General features: G+C 40.6%; 1 protein-coding gene and 1 long non-coding RNA gene across 4 annotated transcripts in view; one reads left to right on the top strand and one right to left on the bottom strand.

Moving 5' to 3' along the window:
* Nucleotides 1-433: 433 nt before the first annotated feature.
* Nucleotides 434-15,356, bottom strand: part of nbeal2 (neurobeachin-like 2) — a 39,730-nt gene continuing 24,807 nt past the window's right edge. For both annotated transcript variants that reach the window (XM_077575670.1, XM_077575672.1), the window contains exons 29-55: nucleotides 15,021-15,177; nucleotides 14,563-14,706; nucleotides 12,750-13,076; nucleotides 11,486-11,635; nucleotides 11,247-11,404; nucleotides 10,892-11,016; nucleotides 10,696-10,810; nucleotides 10,466-10,623; nucleotides 9,118-9,251; nucleotides 8,938-9,045; nucleotides 8,752-8,847; nucleotides 8,532-8,656; nucleotides 8,291-8,431; nucleotides 8,081-8,211; nucleotides 7,897-8,006; nucleotides 7,694-7,811; nucleotides 7,523-7,620; nucleotides 7,298-7,411; nucleotides 6,016-6,102; nucleotides 5,803-5,912; nucleotides 5,216-5,388; nucleotides 5,034-5,128; nucleotides 4,831-4,947; nucleotides 3,733-3,888; nucleotides 3,504-3,652; nucleotides 2,050-2,185; nucleotides 434-1,793 (exon numbers count right to left, since the gene is read on the bottom strand). In XM_077575670.1, coding sequence (XP_077431796.1) covers nucleotides 1,683-1,793; nucleotides 2,050-2,185; nucleotides 3,504-3,652; nucleotides 3,733-3,888; nucleotides 4,831-4,947; nucleotides 5,034-5,128; nucleotides 5,216-5,388; nucleotides 5,803-5,912; nucleotides 6,016-6,102; nucleotides 7,298-7,411; nucleotides 7,523-7,620; nucleotides 7,694-7,811; nucleotides 7,897-8,006; nucleotides 8,081-8,211; nucleotides 8,291-8,431; nucleotides 8,532-8,656; nucleotides 8,752-8,847; nucleotides 8,938-9,045; nucleotides 9,118-9,251; nucleotides 10,466-10,623; nucleotides 10,696-10,810; nucleotides 10,892-11,016; nucleotides 11,247-11,404; nucleotides 11,486-11,635; nucleotides 12,750-13,076; nucleotides 14,563-14,706; nucleotides 15,021-15,177 — 3,643 coding nt within the window. In that variant the 3' untranslated portion in view covers nucleotides 434-1,682. The remainder of the gene's footprint in view (nucleotides 1,794-2,049; nucleotides 2,186-3,503; nucleotides 3,653-3,732; nucleotides 3,889-4,830; nucleotides 4,948-5,033; nucleotides 5,129-5,215; nucleotides 5,389-5,802; nucleotides 5,913-6,015; nucleotides 6,103-7,297; nucleotides 7,412-7,522; nucleotides 7,621-7,693; nucleotides 7,812-7,896; nucleotides 8,007-8,080; nucleotides 8,212-8,290; nucleotides 8,432-8,531; nucleotides 8,657-8,751; nucleotides 8,848-8,937; nucleotides 9,046-9,117; nucleotides 9,252-10,465; nucleotides 10,624-10,695; nucleotides 10,811-10,891; nucleotides 11,017-11,246; nucleotides 11,405-11,485; nucleotides 11,636-12,749; nucleotides 13,077-14,562; nucleotides 14,707-15,020; nucleotides 15,178-15,356) is intronic.
* On the top strand, nucleotides 2,068-4,568 carry LOC144057777 (uncharacterized). Of its 2 annotated transcripts, none has more exons than XR_013295322.1 (3): nucleotides 2,068-2,125; nucleotides 3,488-3,628; nucleotides 3,741-4,568. It is a non-coding gene; the product is annotated as an uncharacterized LOC144057777 (long non-coding RNA). The 2 variants fall into 2 exon arrangements; XR_013295321.1 differs by having other exon boundaries at nucleotides 3,488-3,654.

Below are 15,356 nucleotides of genomic sequence, written 5' to 3'. Positions count from 1 at the left end.
TCCAAAGTTTAATAAATCGGATGATGGCATAAATCAGAAATGCTGTGCGCTGAAAAAAAATATATTTCACAGTGGGTACGCCACTGAAAAAAAGGTTGACAGGTCAACATCGGAACATTCAGAAACCATTAGGGAACTTCTGGAGTCTGTTGGCTGCACTGAGAGAAAAGGGGGTGAATTTCACACACCCTAGTTTTTTTATTTGTAAAAAAAAAAAATTCAAAATTCGTTCAGAATTGTGTCCCACTTAGATGTTGATTCTTGATTAAAATTGACACTCTTCTTTTATACCGACAGTGCCACACACAAAAAAATCTAAATAAAGAAAAAATAATGTTCAATGGTGGCCTCATTTATTGCGCAACTTTAGGACAACTTTATTTTGCTTTATGTCACCTTCATAAAAGAAATAAAAAGTCAGTTGGAGTCTTCGTAAAGTATATTCAAATGTATTTTCAACAGTCACAAAAAAACACAATACAAAGGCTGAAGAATAGAAATCAAGTTGGTATCGAAGGCAGTGCTGGTCCAAAGCATTAATTTAAAATCACAAAACACCAGAAACGTTAGATACTGTACAGTGTGTATTTACAATCAACCTAGCGGAAACTGAGCATGAATGCATAGCAAAGTCAAAATGTTACATTCATAACATTCGGAGCGCAAACTTGCATTTTTACACATTTATACAACTTTTTTTTTTTTGTTTATTTTTGTGCGAGCCCTTTCAAATGCTCCTCGCCTGTTTTTTTTTGTGTTTTTTTCCCTCACATTGACCCAAACAGTCATGACGCTGCATAACAACGAGCAAGTTCCAACCGCAGCCAAAGAATTCCTCTGAAGCTCATTCGGGCGCAACAGCAGCCAACACTTGACTTCACGTCATTAAAACCATTTTGTGCACGTGAGTCGTGCGTGTGTGTGCTAACATACGGCGAGCTCCGACAGATGATTGCGATCAAGCTGAAAAGGCACATTTCGGGTTGAAGGTACGATATCTTACTCACCAAAGTTTAGGAACGTTCAAACACAAAATTAAGTGAACTTTATTCAACTTTTGATTTATGAAACAACCCTTTTTGTGAGTACTGCATATGGAGTCGAACTATTACATAAGCCTTATTGCGCAAGACAACATCAATCAAATCAACATAAAGAGAACATAGAAGACTTTCTTGACCTAGAAATCCCTTTTTCAGCTTTCAAATGTAACAGCATTCGTTTTAAAGACGGCAGGTTTATTCGCTAGGCCACTGTGGTGGACATCGGGCGCTTTTCACCGCTATTGCATTAAGCAGCTCTCAACAGATTTTCAAGTTTGCAGGAGTTTTAAAGAAGCATTGGCACAGCAACTGGAAAAAAAAAAAAAGAAAAAGTGGTGTGTACGTGTTTGTGTGTGTCCTTCCTGAAATGTTTGTACAGTCTGACAGCAGTTTTCGAGCTCAAACGCCAAAGCCTCTCTTTTTTTTTTTTTTTGCCTTTTCAAAACAAGGCCACTCTTTGGAATGATGCTGATTAAAAACAGACAGTAGTCCGCAATCAAATATAAAACTCTTCCCGGATTAGAAAACAAAAACAAACCAAAAAAAAAGTGCTGAGTGTTCCGTTGGTCTCAGAAGTTCCCAGGCTTGTGAAAAGAAAGCCATAATAAGTGTGTGGGTGTCGAGCATCGGGAGTCGCTCTCATTTACCGGAGCTCTCGCCGGCGGGGTTGTATTCGGTCTCGCCTGCCGACACCAGAGAGATGCGGCGGGTTGAGACCCAAAGGCGGCGAGTGATGTGTCCTGAGCGAACCTGACATAAGAAGACGTCATTAGAATGGGCCGAACATATAGAATAATATATCACGTCTCATAAGAAATCGCATTCATTTATTCAAGTCAGCCAAAATCTGTAGTATGACACCAAGCAGCACAACATTATCATGTAAAAAAATAAATAATAATAATAATTTTCCCACAAGCCCTTTGCATATGCGTAACCGAGCCGACCCCCGCGACCCCTTTCACAGTTCCCACATCTCACAAGTGTTTCATGTCCTGGTTCTCACCTCCTCCGGCTTTCCCGCCCCCACCACTATCAACTTCCCGTCTTCCAGGCCCACCAGGATGTGGCTGCTCTCTTTGGTAACAAACACGCTCCTCACAGGGACTTTCAAGGCCAAGGGTGGGACAGCGGCATCCAGGCTGTAAAAAAACAACAACAACAAGAAATTAATTATTCTAATATAATTCTTCCTAAAAGTCTATGGAAGCCATGATGTGGATGGATGGATAGCTAGACAGTTAGCTAGCTAGCTAGCTAGACAGCTAGCTAGCTAGACAGACAGAGAGCTAGCTAGACAGACAGAGAGCTAGCTAGCTAGCCAGCCAGCTACCTAGACAGACAGCCAGCTAGCCAGCCAGCCAGCTAGCCAGACAGCTAGCTAGACAGACAGCTAGCTAGCCAGCCAGCCAGCTAGCTAGCCAGGCAGCTAGCTAGCCAGACCAACAGCCTGTGTCCAAATTCACAAGGTTGGGTCCTCCAAAGGCTGAATTTGTCGGCTGCATGACGTCACTCCCGGCGCGACTCGGCAGCACGCACGGATTTATGACCGATTTACACCCAGTCTTGTCAATTTGGACACAGGCACAGCCAGCTAGCTACCCAGCTAGCTAGCCAGCCAGACCGACAGCTAGCCAGCCAGAAAGACAGCTAGCTAGCTAGCCAGACAGACAGCTAGCTAGTTAGCCAGACAGACAGACAGACAGATAGAGAGATTGATAAAAAGTGAATTGTTGAATTTAAGATTACAAATTGAATTGTTGACCAATAAATAAATAAAAAATCGCTTCAATTGGTAACACGCGATTGAATTAAGTGAATCCGAGGTGAATATATTAAGTTTAATTAATTATGAGTCCATTAAACTTAATATATTAATTAAATTAATCCAAAACTAATCCAAAAGTGAATTAAGGTTGCACGTTATTTATTTAGTTACACAACCAACACACTATTAATGGCACACCTGAAACAATGGGAAGCTTTTCAGGACCTGCATTTGGCGTATGCGCTCAATATTGCAATAACAGAGCAAATTTTCCATATATGAAAAATGCAAAAGTGCAAATTCATCCAAAGTAGCGAATTTAAATGTTGTTTTTTTTAAGTCAATAAATCAATCACTAAATTGGCAAGGCAGACATGGAGAATCCAGGTGGAATCCATTAAGACCTAAAAGGCTTGAGAGAGTTTGCTTTCAATCATAGGGAAGTATGTTTAATCTATTTATTATTCATGTTGATTACAGTTCCAAACAATTTCAATTTTAAAATAAAGGATAGTAATTTTAATCGCCAAAGGGAAAATCCATTCTCACTCTGTATAAAGTCTCATTAATTCCAATGGAAAAGCAACTTTGATTCATTGGAAAAAGCGAAAGTCAATCATGTCCAAGGCTGCCTTGCTGATGTCACCCACTGAATCGGAATCTTTGTCGTTTCGAGGTTTAGCCGTATCTACCTGCTGAGGCGGCGGATGTGGAGTCTGCCCTGCATGGTGCCCAGGATGATGTATTCAGACACCAAATGGAGAGCGCACACTTGCTCCTCCATGTTGAAGGAAGACAACAGGCAGCCATTGACCGAGTAAACATGGATGGCGTCCTTTCCCTGTAACAAATGAAAATCATTTTTGGAAAAGTCGTTCACAGCACTCATCAAGTCATCGTCTGCCTGTTGTGTTCACGTACCTTCGTAGTATTGGATGTCTCCCCCCTCGAGGTCTGCACCACCACGTGGCCCTCCATGCCCACCTGCAGCTTGGAGATGTTGCAGGGCTCGCCCGGAGGCCGCAACGTCCTCAGGTATTGGCCTCGTCTGACCGTGTGCGCGATCACCGTCCCGTCCTAACAGTCAATATTCAGGAGAGTGCCGCATGTTATGCATAGTTTGAGAAATCACATACACAAATATTTTTTTGTCACCAACCATCTGGCTACCAAGGTTATTTTGGGAATGCTGGAAACACATGTTATTGACATTTTTATTCTCCGCACTTTTTACACCGTTCAAATTTGCTTCAAAAATTCACGCCTTATTCATTTTCAATGGGATTGACATTGGACCAATTTTCCACGCCCACTTCCATACATACAACTGACCATCATTACCAGCTATCTGATAAATTGCCTTGTCCAGTAACCAGGAAGTCACGGGTTCGAATCTGACCTCTGACTGTACATTGCAAATATATCCATGGAAATTATGCTAAGGGGAATACATGTATACCAACTGACTATCATAGTTCCACTTTTCCATAAATGAATGGAGGGTACTGCATGCCTAGGTGGCGCTATTGAGTGATTTTTTTTTTCATTTTTCCATTGTACATCATTAATTCCACTTTTCCATCTAAATAAATGGAGGGTACTTTCAGATAACACTTTTCCATATAAATTTCAACTTGTTTAAAAAATTCACGCCTCCTGGGTTTTCATTTTTAATTCATTTATCTTTTAACTACAATTAATACTTTGTAATTTTCACATAATTTATCTTTCAATTTACTTCATAAGCATTCAGCTTTCAGCAGTCCCACGCAATTTCTGCAGAAATTGCACTTAGTCTAGTTAAAGTTAAAACTAAAAAATAACTGAAAGTAAAAAAAAAAATGTTCATGGAAAAAAAAGGAAGAAAACTAAAGTAATTTCTGGACTACAAGGCGCACCTGACTATAAGCGGCGCTAGCTAAATTTAAGCAAATGATAGTTAGAGGGATTAGCACATTGTTAACTTAGTGAGTAGTAGTCACTTTTTACATGCTCATTTACATGCAACTATTTAGCGACCTTTGAGCCTGAGACAGCCATGTCCAGTTCCGTGCTGATGGCCACACAGGTGACCTCCTGGTCGTGTCCACATAGCACCTGAACGGGCCGAGGAGAGAGCGTGCTGGAGAATCCGCCCTAAAATGGACAAAGGACGCCCGCGAGTTTCACATCATCTCTCCTAGATGAACTGACATGTCCGAGCATGTTTTTTTTTTTTCTACCTGCTGTAGAACCTGCCACACTATACAGGACGTGTCCCTTGAGCCAGAGATGAGGTAGATGCCACACAGATCCAGAGCCAAGCACGTGACGACATCTTTGGGGAAATTCAAATCCATTTTAAAATACAATAATATTAAAAGTTGATGTCTAATGCTAATGAAGTGTCTACATTGGATCTTACCAATGTGCCGACAGATCCTGCCCACCAGTTTGCCTTTGCCCAGCTGGGTGACCCGCAGACTGCAGTCCCAGTGTCCTCCACTAAACAGCAGACGTCCATCATTAGACACCACCAGCACCTGAGCGCTGATCTCCACGGCGGGCGAGAAGGGCCCGCCGAGGAAACGTTGTGTCCTGAAAATGAACAGGCAGGAGTGCATGTGAAAGTGATTCTGATGAGCGCATTAAAACCGTCACTACGGCAAAATGACATCCCAGCACATTGTTGAGACTTTTTTTTGGGAATGTGTATTTGTTTTTCATGTTGAAGGTCAATTTAAAAGGATCCAGTTAAACAGGCTCTGAAACATCCCAGATGTTTTCTCACAGAGAAACAGCACGCATATGTTCTCTATCCTGTTGACGGTTTTAAAATGTAGGAAAAGATGAAGATTAGATTATTTACTTATGTTATTTATGAGGTTTGTGTGTGATATGTCATTATTTGACATTTTGCTTAGGTGACGTGACAAAATATCTTGGTATTTTTTTCTTATCTTTGTCCCAATCATGACCACATTTACAGTCTTAAATGCAATGTGGACTCACTTGGGATTAGTAATGCTTCGGTCCTTGGTCAAGGTGAAATAGTTGTCGATGTTCTTGTCATATGGCAGCCAGCTGTGTGTTCCTATCAAGCCACTGGAGCTCACTGTCACCTGGAGAGACAAAAGGAGGCGGCGGATTAAAAAAAAAAAATAATAATAAAATGAAATTCAGGTTTTATCTTTTATCCTGGCTAGCTGTCAAGCAAAATCGTACCAGTATATCTGAGCCATGGATGATGAAGGACCGATTCTGGTTCTTTGGTACGACTGCTTGGACCAGAGGGATGCCATCACTCACCACCTGGGGTAGACAAACCAGCAAAGGTCATGCTACACTTGAGCTGAACATGAAATAATTTGGATTATTACCTTCCCAATTAAATACATTTTCTTTGGTAATGATTATGAAAAATTGTTATGCAATAATTTTTTTTATGTATTTGTAATCTCCAAAAGTTAGTTGCTATACTGTTGCTATGTCCCTTGTGATGATAATGTGACGATATGGTCAGTTGATATGCAGCTTCTATGTGCTTAAATTAGTTTGCCTCATATTACGCACTTACTATGTCCCTTATGATGACAATGTGATTATATGGTCAGTTGCTATGCCACTTCTACGTGCTTATATTAGTTTGTCTAGTATTATGCAGTTACTGTCCCTTATGATGATAATGTATTGATATAGTCAGTTGCTATGCAGCTTCTATGTGCTTATATTAGTTTGTCTAGTACCATGCAGTTACTATGTCACTTATTATGACAATGTGATGATATGGCCAGTTGCTATGCATCTTCTATGTGCTTATATTAGTTTATCTAGAATTGTGCAGTTACTATGTACCTTATGATGATAATGTATTGATACTGTCAGTTGCTATGCAGCTTATATGTGCTTATATTAGTTTGCCTAGCATTATGCAGTTACTATGTCAATTATGATGATAGTGTGATATGGTCAGTTGCTATGCATCTTATATGTGCTTATCTTAAGTTTGTCTAGTATCATGCGGTTACTATGTCTCTTGTGGTGATAATGTAATAAATGATAGTCAGTTGTTATGCATCTTATATGTGCTTATATTTGTTTGCCTAGTATCTTGCAGTTACTATGTCTGTCCCTCATGATGATAGCGTGATAAAGTTGTCCGTTGCTATGTTCCTTGTAATGATGACGTTGTCAGTTTCTATGAATCCAGCCCTGCTCTCTGCATTTTTGTGAGTCTCACTTTTTCTCAAATCCCTAGTCTTGTCTGCATTTGGGGCCTAATTCCAGAAATAATGTTTGTGCCACATTATATTTTGGTCACAAGAAAAAATATATTCCAGTTAAAACGCAGTAGGTGGCGCTACAGATCCATTTGTTTGTACTCACCAATGACATGTATTCAATTATTCTTTTATTTTTTGTTTATGCTACGATCAATTATGCCTCCATCTGACGTATAGACTCGACATCATTCAATTGCATTCATCACACCAAGGCTCCATCGTACCTCCACAAACGAGCGCAGCTTATCGAGGTGATCGAAGATGTTAACGGGCACAGTGTCCAGGCGGGACTGCCGCCTGGAAGCGTTTGCAGCTGACATACGTGGTGGGTGAGGTTCCTGTTTGCAGAAGAACATGTGACTGCAGCTTTTCAGGGAGAATATGATTGGACTTGCGCTCGTCGTCCAAAATGTGAAGGTTGAAGTTATGAGCTCATTTGAAAGTGACACCTTCAGCAGTTGGCAGGGTGTTTGTCCAAAGTTGCTTATGATGCCTTCAAGTGCCTTGCGCTCCGTCTCATCGGCAATGGCGTCCAGATCCACAGCGCCTGTGGGAAATCCCATTTCATGATCATCGTTTCGTTTCTTAATGATGGCAAAAAGTATTCACAGTTGTCATACCTTCATAGGTGCAGTAGTAGAAGACGTTGAGCGCTTTCACTGCCTCTTCCCCTCTCTGCTTGTAGCCGAAGATCAGGTCGATCCACTCGTGCAGATGACACGACACGTGCTCACTTTCCTGAAGTCAAAAAAAACAAGATGTCAATTTGAAAAGAGTTGTTTTGAATGAGCTGCGGGAAAAGCATCCCACAGCAACATCTCACCAGAGCTTTCCTGTGCTTTCGGATGAAGTCTTCCCTTGACGAGGCCCAGCGGGGCAGCAGAACGTCCTCCACTGGATCCTGCGAAATCTGCAAGGATCCCAGGTCGAAGCCTGCAACAAGAAGTCGGGATCAGGGCTCGTTTTGTGAGACAAAAAAATAGTCCGGTAAAAATAAGAGGTCTCACCGTTCATGTTCTGCAGGATTTCCGGGAAGTAGAAGAACTCCGGGATGAGCTCCTTCACATCAGCCGGGCTTTCAATGCGAGCTTGCCAGGCCGCTGCCACCGAGTGGAACTGTCGGTCTGCACAGTCGAACCTAAACGCGGTTGGAGATGCCTCGGTTTAAGATGAGACCGTCTGCCGTGTGTTGGTTACGCCTTGACGTCATTTCCCACCTGCCGCTTTGCAGCTGGATGTGCAGCGTGGTGAACGGCTCCATGCGGATCAAGTAGTGCATGACCCCTGCTGCGTTGGAGTAGTGTGTGCCATAGTGGAATTTGTCAATGGTGCCCGTTGAGTCCTCAAAACTTTCATACCTGGTGGAAAACAGTTAGCCAAAAGACAGCATTGTGTTTATTTTATTTATTATTTATTTATATGCTGTCCCAAAAAAAAAACTCTTCAAGGCCAACTTACTTCTCTTTGACTGCCTGCGCGTGGCGAGGGTTGACCACACCGACAGGTTTGGATAAGTCTCGGAAAACTGACGGGTCATCCAGATCCAGAACAGGGGATGTGTAGTCGCAGAGTATCCAGGGGAACTGACCAAAGACAACATGGACGTCATTGGTGGTGTGTGTGCGTGTGTGTGTGTGTACACTGCCTCGGTTATCTCTCATCTCATGTGTGGTCTTACCACAGGATATTGCGATAGGTCATTGTAAGTGCGCCCGGCGATGGTGTTGAGTTGCATCAAATATTCAAAATTAGAAATTTCCCTGCAGACCCATTTCTGTGCAATACATGAGAAACGGATCAGCATGATGATACGAGGCATTTAGCAAATAATAATCCTAAAAAAGAGAGAATGCAAAATGAACACCTGTGTGAGGCCTGATGCTTTCAGCAGCTCTTGGGGTGATCGGGATCCAAAGTAAAAAAGATTAGGAGGGCGTAACCCCAGGATCCTTGAATACACTTTATTACGCAACTAAAAAAAAAAGGAAAGATTAAGACTGTTATGAGATTTTCAAAAGTTGAAATGCCGTGAACTCTACATCACCTTCTTCTTGAAGTTGATGAAGTAGTGAGCCTGGTCGATGAAAAAGAGCTCCAGCGCAGAACGACGCAGGTTATAGCGCCTCAAATGGACTTCTCGGAGCTGAGAAAGCGGTCGCTTGAAGTCGAAGCCAATCCCTGCAGGGATGGACAATATTCGTGCAGATGCTGACCTTAGACTGAAATACTGTAATGACATTCTCGCGTGGCCACAACATCCAACAACTGGAAGCAATTCTCTGTTTTTGCAAACAATATGTTCTTTGTTGTGGGTTAACAATAGTGCTGCATTGTGTCATAATGAGAGATGTTTGCACTCATGTAGCTAAAAAGCTCTGAGATTATTATTATTTTTAATGTATTGCAGTTCTGCATTTCTGCAAACACAGCAAAAGGAGTGTTGAAATTTCAGGTTTAAATTTTGGGGAATTGATTTTAACTCCTCAAGTGTAATATTAACATTTTTAAGAGTTAAATGGTGTCCAGTGTAGGTGTTAATCCACAAAGTTGCTCAACTACTGTGACTGACACTGTTAAATTTAAACTATCATAAGAGTTGTTTTAACTCTATCTCGGTGTAAAAAAATATATAATAAAAAATTCAAAGTGTTCTGTTAACTCTATTTTAGTGTGGACAAATGTACACTTTTAAAGTATTAACTTATGTAAAATATGCGCCATGGCTCAATAAAGGTTGAGAAATTAAGTACCATGTGACCAAAGAAAGTGCCTTTGATGAACTCATTTGCTCCCCAAAACTTATAAATACGTTCTATTTCACATATCACCATGCTCCCAAAGACGGATTTGTACGTAAAAAAAAGTTTTTTTATGCTAGAGCATACAGAAGGCTTTGATGCAGCCTCTGAACTGAAGAGAATGCATAAAGCAATGGTAGTTATTACAAAAACGGCCAGCAGGTGGCAGCAGAGTATAAGAGATCAACCAGGGCCATGTTGCAACAAAGCTGCTTTCCTCACATTTGTGAATAATGATGAAACTTAGCTATATTCTAATGCTAATTGCTACAAAACGGAAACAGATAGAAACATATTTTTTTTCCTGATGAAAGAAGAGACTCTAATCTTTCTTTTGGTAGGTTGAATGTTTTTATAGCAATAGAACACAATATTCTGTGGACCTTGCAAAATCAGTCGAAATCCAGTAAAACAGGGAGTGAAGGGGGTTGCGTCAGTGAAAATGGCTGGGAGTCAAAAGTAAGCAAAAACATATTTGTGTTCATATTTTTAGGTGTCTAGAACAGATAAGTTAGCATTTTCCAATGGTAAATATTCATACAAATATCATGCAGTTTGTTTGGTCTTAGTCAGAATGAGTTGTGCATTTCTCACCCTCCTCTGTTTCCTCTTTCTCAGTGCTGCCGTCGTAGAAGTAAAGGTGGTGTGTGGTAACCTCCAGGCGGCCGGGAACCTTGGCTACGATGGTGATGAGTTCACAGTCTTCGGATAAAACCAGCTTTTCTTTTTGGCTCTCATCTTCGGCCTCCACGCTAAATGCAAAAAGTAAGAATGTCATATTTGAATTATAAAGGTGTGGAGTGCACATTTAGTCAGAGACTCACTTGTTATTTAAAAAAACAAGATCCTCTTCCGCTAACTGGTCGTCTTCCATATCGCTGACTTTGGCTTCTTTGGCAACAGCCAAAGGGAGCGGCTCGGAACGTGGACTGTCCGCTCCTGGAAAAATAATGACATCATTTTGTATTTAAAATTTGGCAAAAGTATCCAAAATGCATTGTGGTCCGGTGTGTGACGCACCCATGTTGTCCCTCTGGGCACTGGCCTCTGTGTGGGGATCATAATGATGGTTGGGAACCAGTTTGAGGCGCATTTTTGAATACGTCTCTGCGCTGGACAGTGTCCACTTGACCTGAGGCTGATTTCTAAACAACATATGGAAAAAAGAAATCATCCACAAAAATGTGCTTCTCTGTCTCTGAAAACAAGAACGATGGCAGTGAGAGTGGAATCAAGTTGCGTGCCAGTAAGCTGGAGAGTGCTTTGAGGCGCAAACAGCTTCCAGAGGAAAGTGGCAAAGCACACTTTTAGATGGAATGTAAAGCATGTTTGGGTAAAGCGAATAAAAATAACACTGGCGAAGAGGAAGTCGTACTTCTTGGCCCACACTGCTCTCTCGCTGGTCAACAGCCTTCGCAGAGCCTTCCAGTGCTGCCACACCACCCCCTGCTGGTTGGAGCTCTGCTTTTGCCAGCTGACGTAGCGCCCGTTTTCACTTCGAACACGCTTCAGGTAGGGGTCAACGATCAATTCCTGTGACCACACACACATTAGGTAAGCGGAGAGGTCAAATGTCGCTGTTGGGCGATGAGAGCATTTGCACATTGTTGCCACCTGAAACTTTGCTTTGCTGTCCGATCTGTCTTTGTCTCGTCTGAAGGCCGTGCTCATGAGGTCATCGAAACAGGAGTTCCAGAAATTGGACATGATGTCATGACTGCGTCCAAATGTGTCGAGCTCATACTGCTCCATTGTGGGCTGAACCTGAACATATGTGAAGAAGCGGAAAAATCGGTTGTAATAGCCGCTAGCATGAGATTGACATCTTTGAACTTGCTGACGTAGGTCAGGTTAAGTGAGCGAGTCCCAGTTATGGTTATCCTCGGAGGGCCGTTATGACTCAACGACACAAACGACAACAAATTCATGAATAGCTAGTTTTGAAATCGGCGACCAGTAAAAACTGTTTTTTCAAATATTATCAGATTTATTTAAAAAGTGGGATTGGTATAAAAAAAATACTTAAAACATCTCAACTTTTTAAAAGTGAAAACAATGTGAAATGTTGGTATTTTTACTATTCATTATACAGTATATATATTTTTTATATTATTATTATTATTATTTTTTTAAATCATATATATTGTCAAGAAACAGGAAGTCTGTTGATGCACATAGTGCTTTGGCGGGCCACATAAAAAGATGTGTTGGGACAGATCTGGCCCCTAAGCCTTGAGTTTGACACCTATTGTTTATTATGACTGACTTCTGTTTTTCCTCTTTTTTTTTAAATATAGAAGGCCTGCTTTGGTTAAAGGCCAAATTTTGGGATTAAAAAAAAAATGATTTCATTACCTATTTACTTAATATGTAACCATGTATTTAAAATGTTCTGTTAATGAATGGTGAATACATTACAAACATATTTGCATATATTCTAAATCAGAACAACAGAGCGCAGGTTTTTCATCCTGTCATGGGAAGAAAAGGCAAAAAATAAAATAAAATGGAGACATGATTATTAGCCCTAACCCTAAATTTATGTAATGAAATCAGCTGGGTCGCGCCAAGTTGAAATATACAAATTCCCATTTTATAAATAGATATATTAATATAAATAAAAGATAAGTATAAACTTGCTTGTCACATACAACTAAGCTTAATGAAGAGTGTTTCTGTTTGGTATTTGTCAGTAGTCTCAATATTAAACAAAATCTGTCATATGCTGGAAATATATTAGATACATTTGTGTGTGTTAATAAACTTGTCAATATTGTTTTGGAAAAGATATAGATGTTTATGAGCGGGCAAGCTTTATTTAATCTTATCCTAAAAAAAAAAAATACAAGGAAAAAAAACAAACAGCTAGAGCACTGACCTGCTGCTGGTAAAAGCTCTGCCACTCCAACGTGTGGCAGTAGGCCTTCAGGTCCTGGGCAAATGTGGTGCTGCCATTGGTGATGGGTAGACTAGGGAGCAGCTGTTGGACCTTAACAGGGTCCGCGTGCTGGTCCAGGAGTGCTCGCACCACCGGGACCACTTGGGAGAACATCTCCGCGTGTTCGGTGTTGTTGATGTCCGTCGCTTCCTTGTCCGGCCACAAGGGGACGCCAATGCGGCCCAGCAGGAAGCAGACCTCCTCCCAGCTGAGACACAACACAGTCTGCAGCAGGCTGTGCAGCTTCACGAAGGCCATCACGCACACCTGAGTAGACATGAGGACCATTTTTAATTAGTAGCAATTTAAATTAATGGTTAAATTATGTGCTTTTTTTTATTGTTTTGATGACTTTTTTTCTTTTACTTTACGTTTTTCCCATGTGCTATCTTAATATCATTTACTAATTCATATATATATGTATATATATATATATATATATATATATATATATATATATATATATATATATATATATATATATATACATATATACATATATACATATATATATATATATAGAGAGAGAGAGAGAGAGAGAGAGAAAAATCTGCTTTTATTTAATAATTGTGGCCTCATGTAATTAAATAAGGAGCAAAAATATTCTGAACATTTCTCAGTAAGGTGCAGTTTGCACGACTTTAAAGGGGAGGCCAACCCCCCACCCCCCAAAAAAAAATTCTTGACAATAATATGTTCTATGCAGCCCCACTAGTCTAAAAACAGTATTTTGGTTAATATTGTGTTAGTGGAATATGAGTTAAGCAACAACATCCAGCAGTCTTTATCAATATCAGAAGGCGGCCATTTTGCTACTTGCTGTCAAGTGAAACTGACATCACAGTTGCTCAGGTAACAACCAATCACAGCTCAGCTTCAGAAAATAAGTGAGCTGTGATTGGCCGTTGCCTGAGCCCTGAGCAACTGTGAAGTGGCAAAATGGCCGCCCCCTGAGATGGATAAAAACGGCTGGATTTAGTTAGCTTCATAACTCATATTCCACAATTGTAATATTAATCAAAATGTCATGTTTAGACTAGTAAGGTCACATCTAACATATTATTGACAAGAAATGATTAAGGTCGACTTCCATTTTAAACTGCATACACAAATTTTTCTTTTTTTTTTAAGTTTTTTTTTTGTGAATGTAAAAGTGCCAACAAAAATTATTTCTGTGTTTATTTAACCTATTGAAATACATATCTTATTAGCTAGAATGTTTTATGTGAACTCTTATCTGTAAAGTTTCATATATACTGTAGTTATCAGGAAGATAATACATAAGGGAGTAGGACTCACTGATTTAGCATAACCTCACCCTAGGAAGAAAAAAAAAATACATATCTTAAAAAAATATAAATCAATGCAGTTAATTAAGTCGCAGTAATTTATTTTTAATTATAAATAAATTATATAATAAATTTAACAACACATAAATTAAACTAAATATCACATAGATGCTGAGTCACAGCCCAATTGAATTTAATTTAATTTGATTCATTTTCATAAATGGCTTCATGGGAGTTGCTCTACTCTGCAGATGAGTACTCGCTCAGCCCCGAGATGCTTCAGCAACGCCAGCAGCGGTCATAACTCACAGAAGAGCTACCCTTTCGTACAAACCAATCCCCACAAACGGAACAACTGAAATGTCTTTGAAATGAAACGAGTGGTAAACAAGGTCTGATATTTGTAATCTGTGTGAACCCTTCACGTTAGCTAAATATTGCAGGCGACAAAAGGGACAACTGACCTGCGACTGCTGCTGTTGGATATACCCGGTGATGATGCGTAGGCCGATCTGGGACATCTCCTTCAGTTCCGTGCTGCAGGGGCTGCCAGGGCTGCTGTGCCAGGCCTGCAACTTGTCCAGTAGGTTCACCACCCCCTCAAAGATCTGCGATACAGCGACTGTCAACAAAGGACTCGCAATAAAAGCGTAGACCTCATTCCAAACCCAAACAACATCAACCTGATCTTAAATAGAATTTCTATATTGGTTTTTGGTTGAATAGATGAAATCCTGGCATTTGGATGCTTGAATAGACTAATCCCACACACAATCCCAGCACGAAGAGAATGTAAAATCAATAACGACATTTAAATGACGAATACTCACAACATACTGTAAGTGGTATCAAGTTTCAAGCATTTGGACTGAATATGAGAAAGAAAATCCAAATGATGTGTCAGGTAGACTGTCAGTTGTACCTTTTCACTCCAAAGTGAGTGATTATCGGTCCCCTCGGCAAACAGGAAGTCCTGCAGCAACCTGAGGAGCCTCACCAGGCTTGGACAAAAAGGCAGGAACACTCCCTGGGCGTCCCTCAGGTCGGACAAAGACGATTCCAGCATCATCTCCAGCAGACTGTTACAAACAGTAGCATAGCGCCACGTGACATTGTAAAAACTAGGGGTGTCAAAATTAGTACGTTAATTTCGAGTTCCTTTAGTTCCTTTAACGCCACAAATTTTTTAAAACACGGGATTAATGACCGCCCCTTACTTGGGAAGCCTGTACTGGTAGAATTCCAGTCGCAACGCAGC

The sequence above is a fragment of the Vanacampus margaritifer genome, chromosome 9 (genome assembly GCF_051991255.1).
Source record: "Vanacampus margaritifer isolate UIUO_Vmar chromosome 9, RoL_Vmar_1.0, whole genome shotgun sequence".
NCBI lineage: Eukaryota > Metazoa > Chordata > Actinopteri > Syngnathiformes > Syngnathidae > Vanacampus > Vanacampus margaritifer.
The sequence above is the reverse complement of the archived record's forward strand: the minus strand, read 5'-3'. Positions and strand labels throughout refer to the sequence as shown.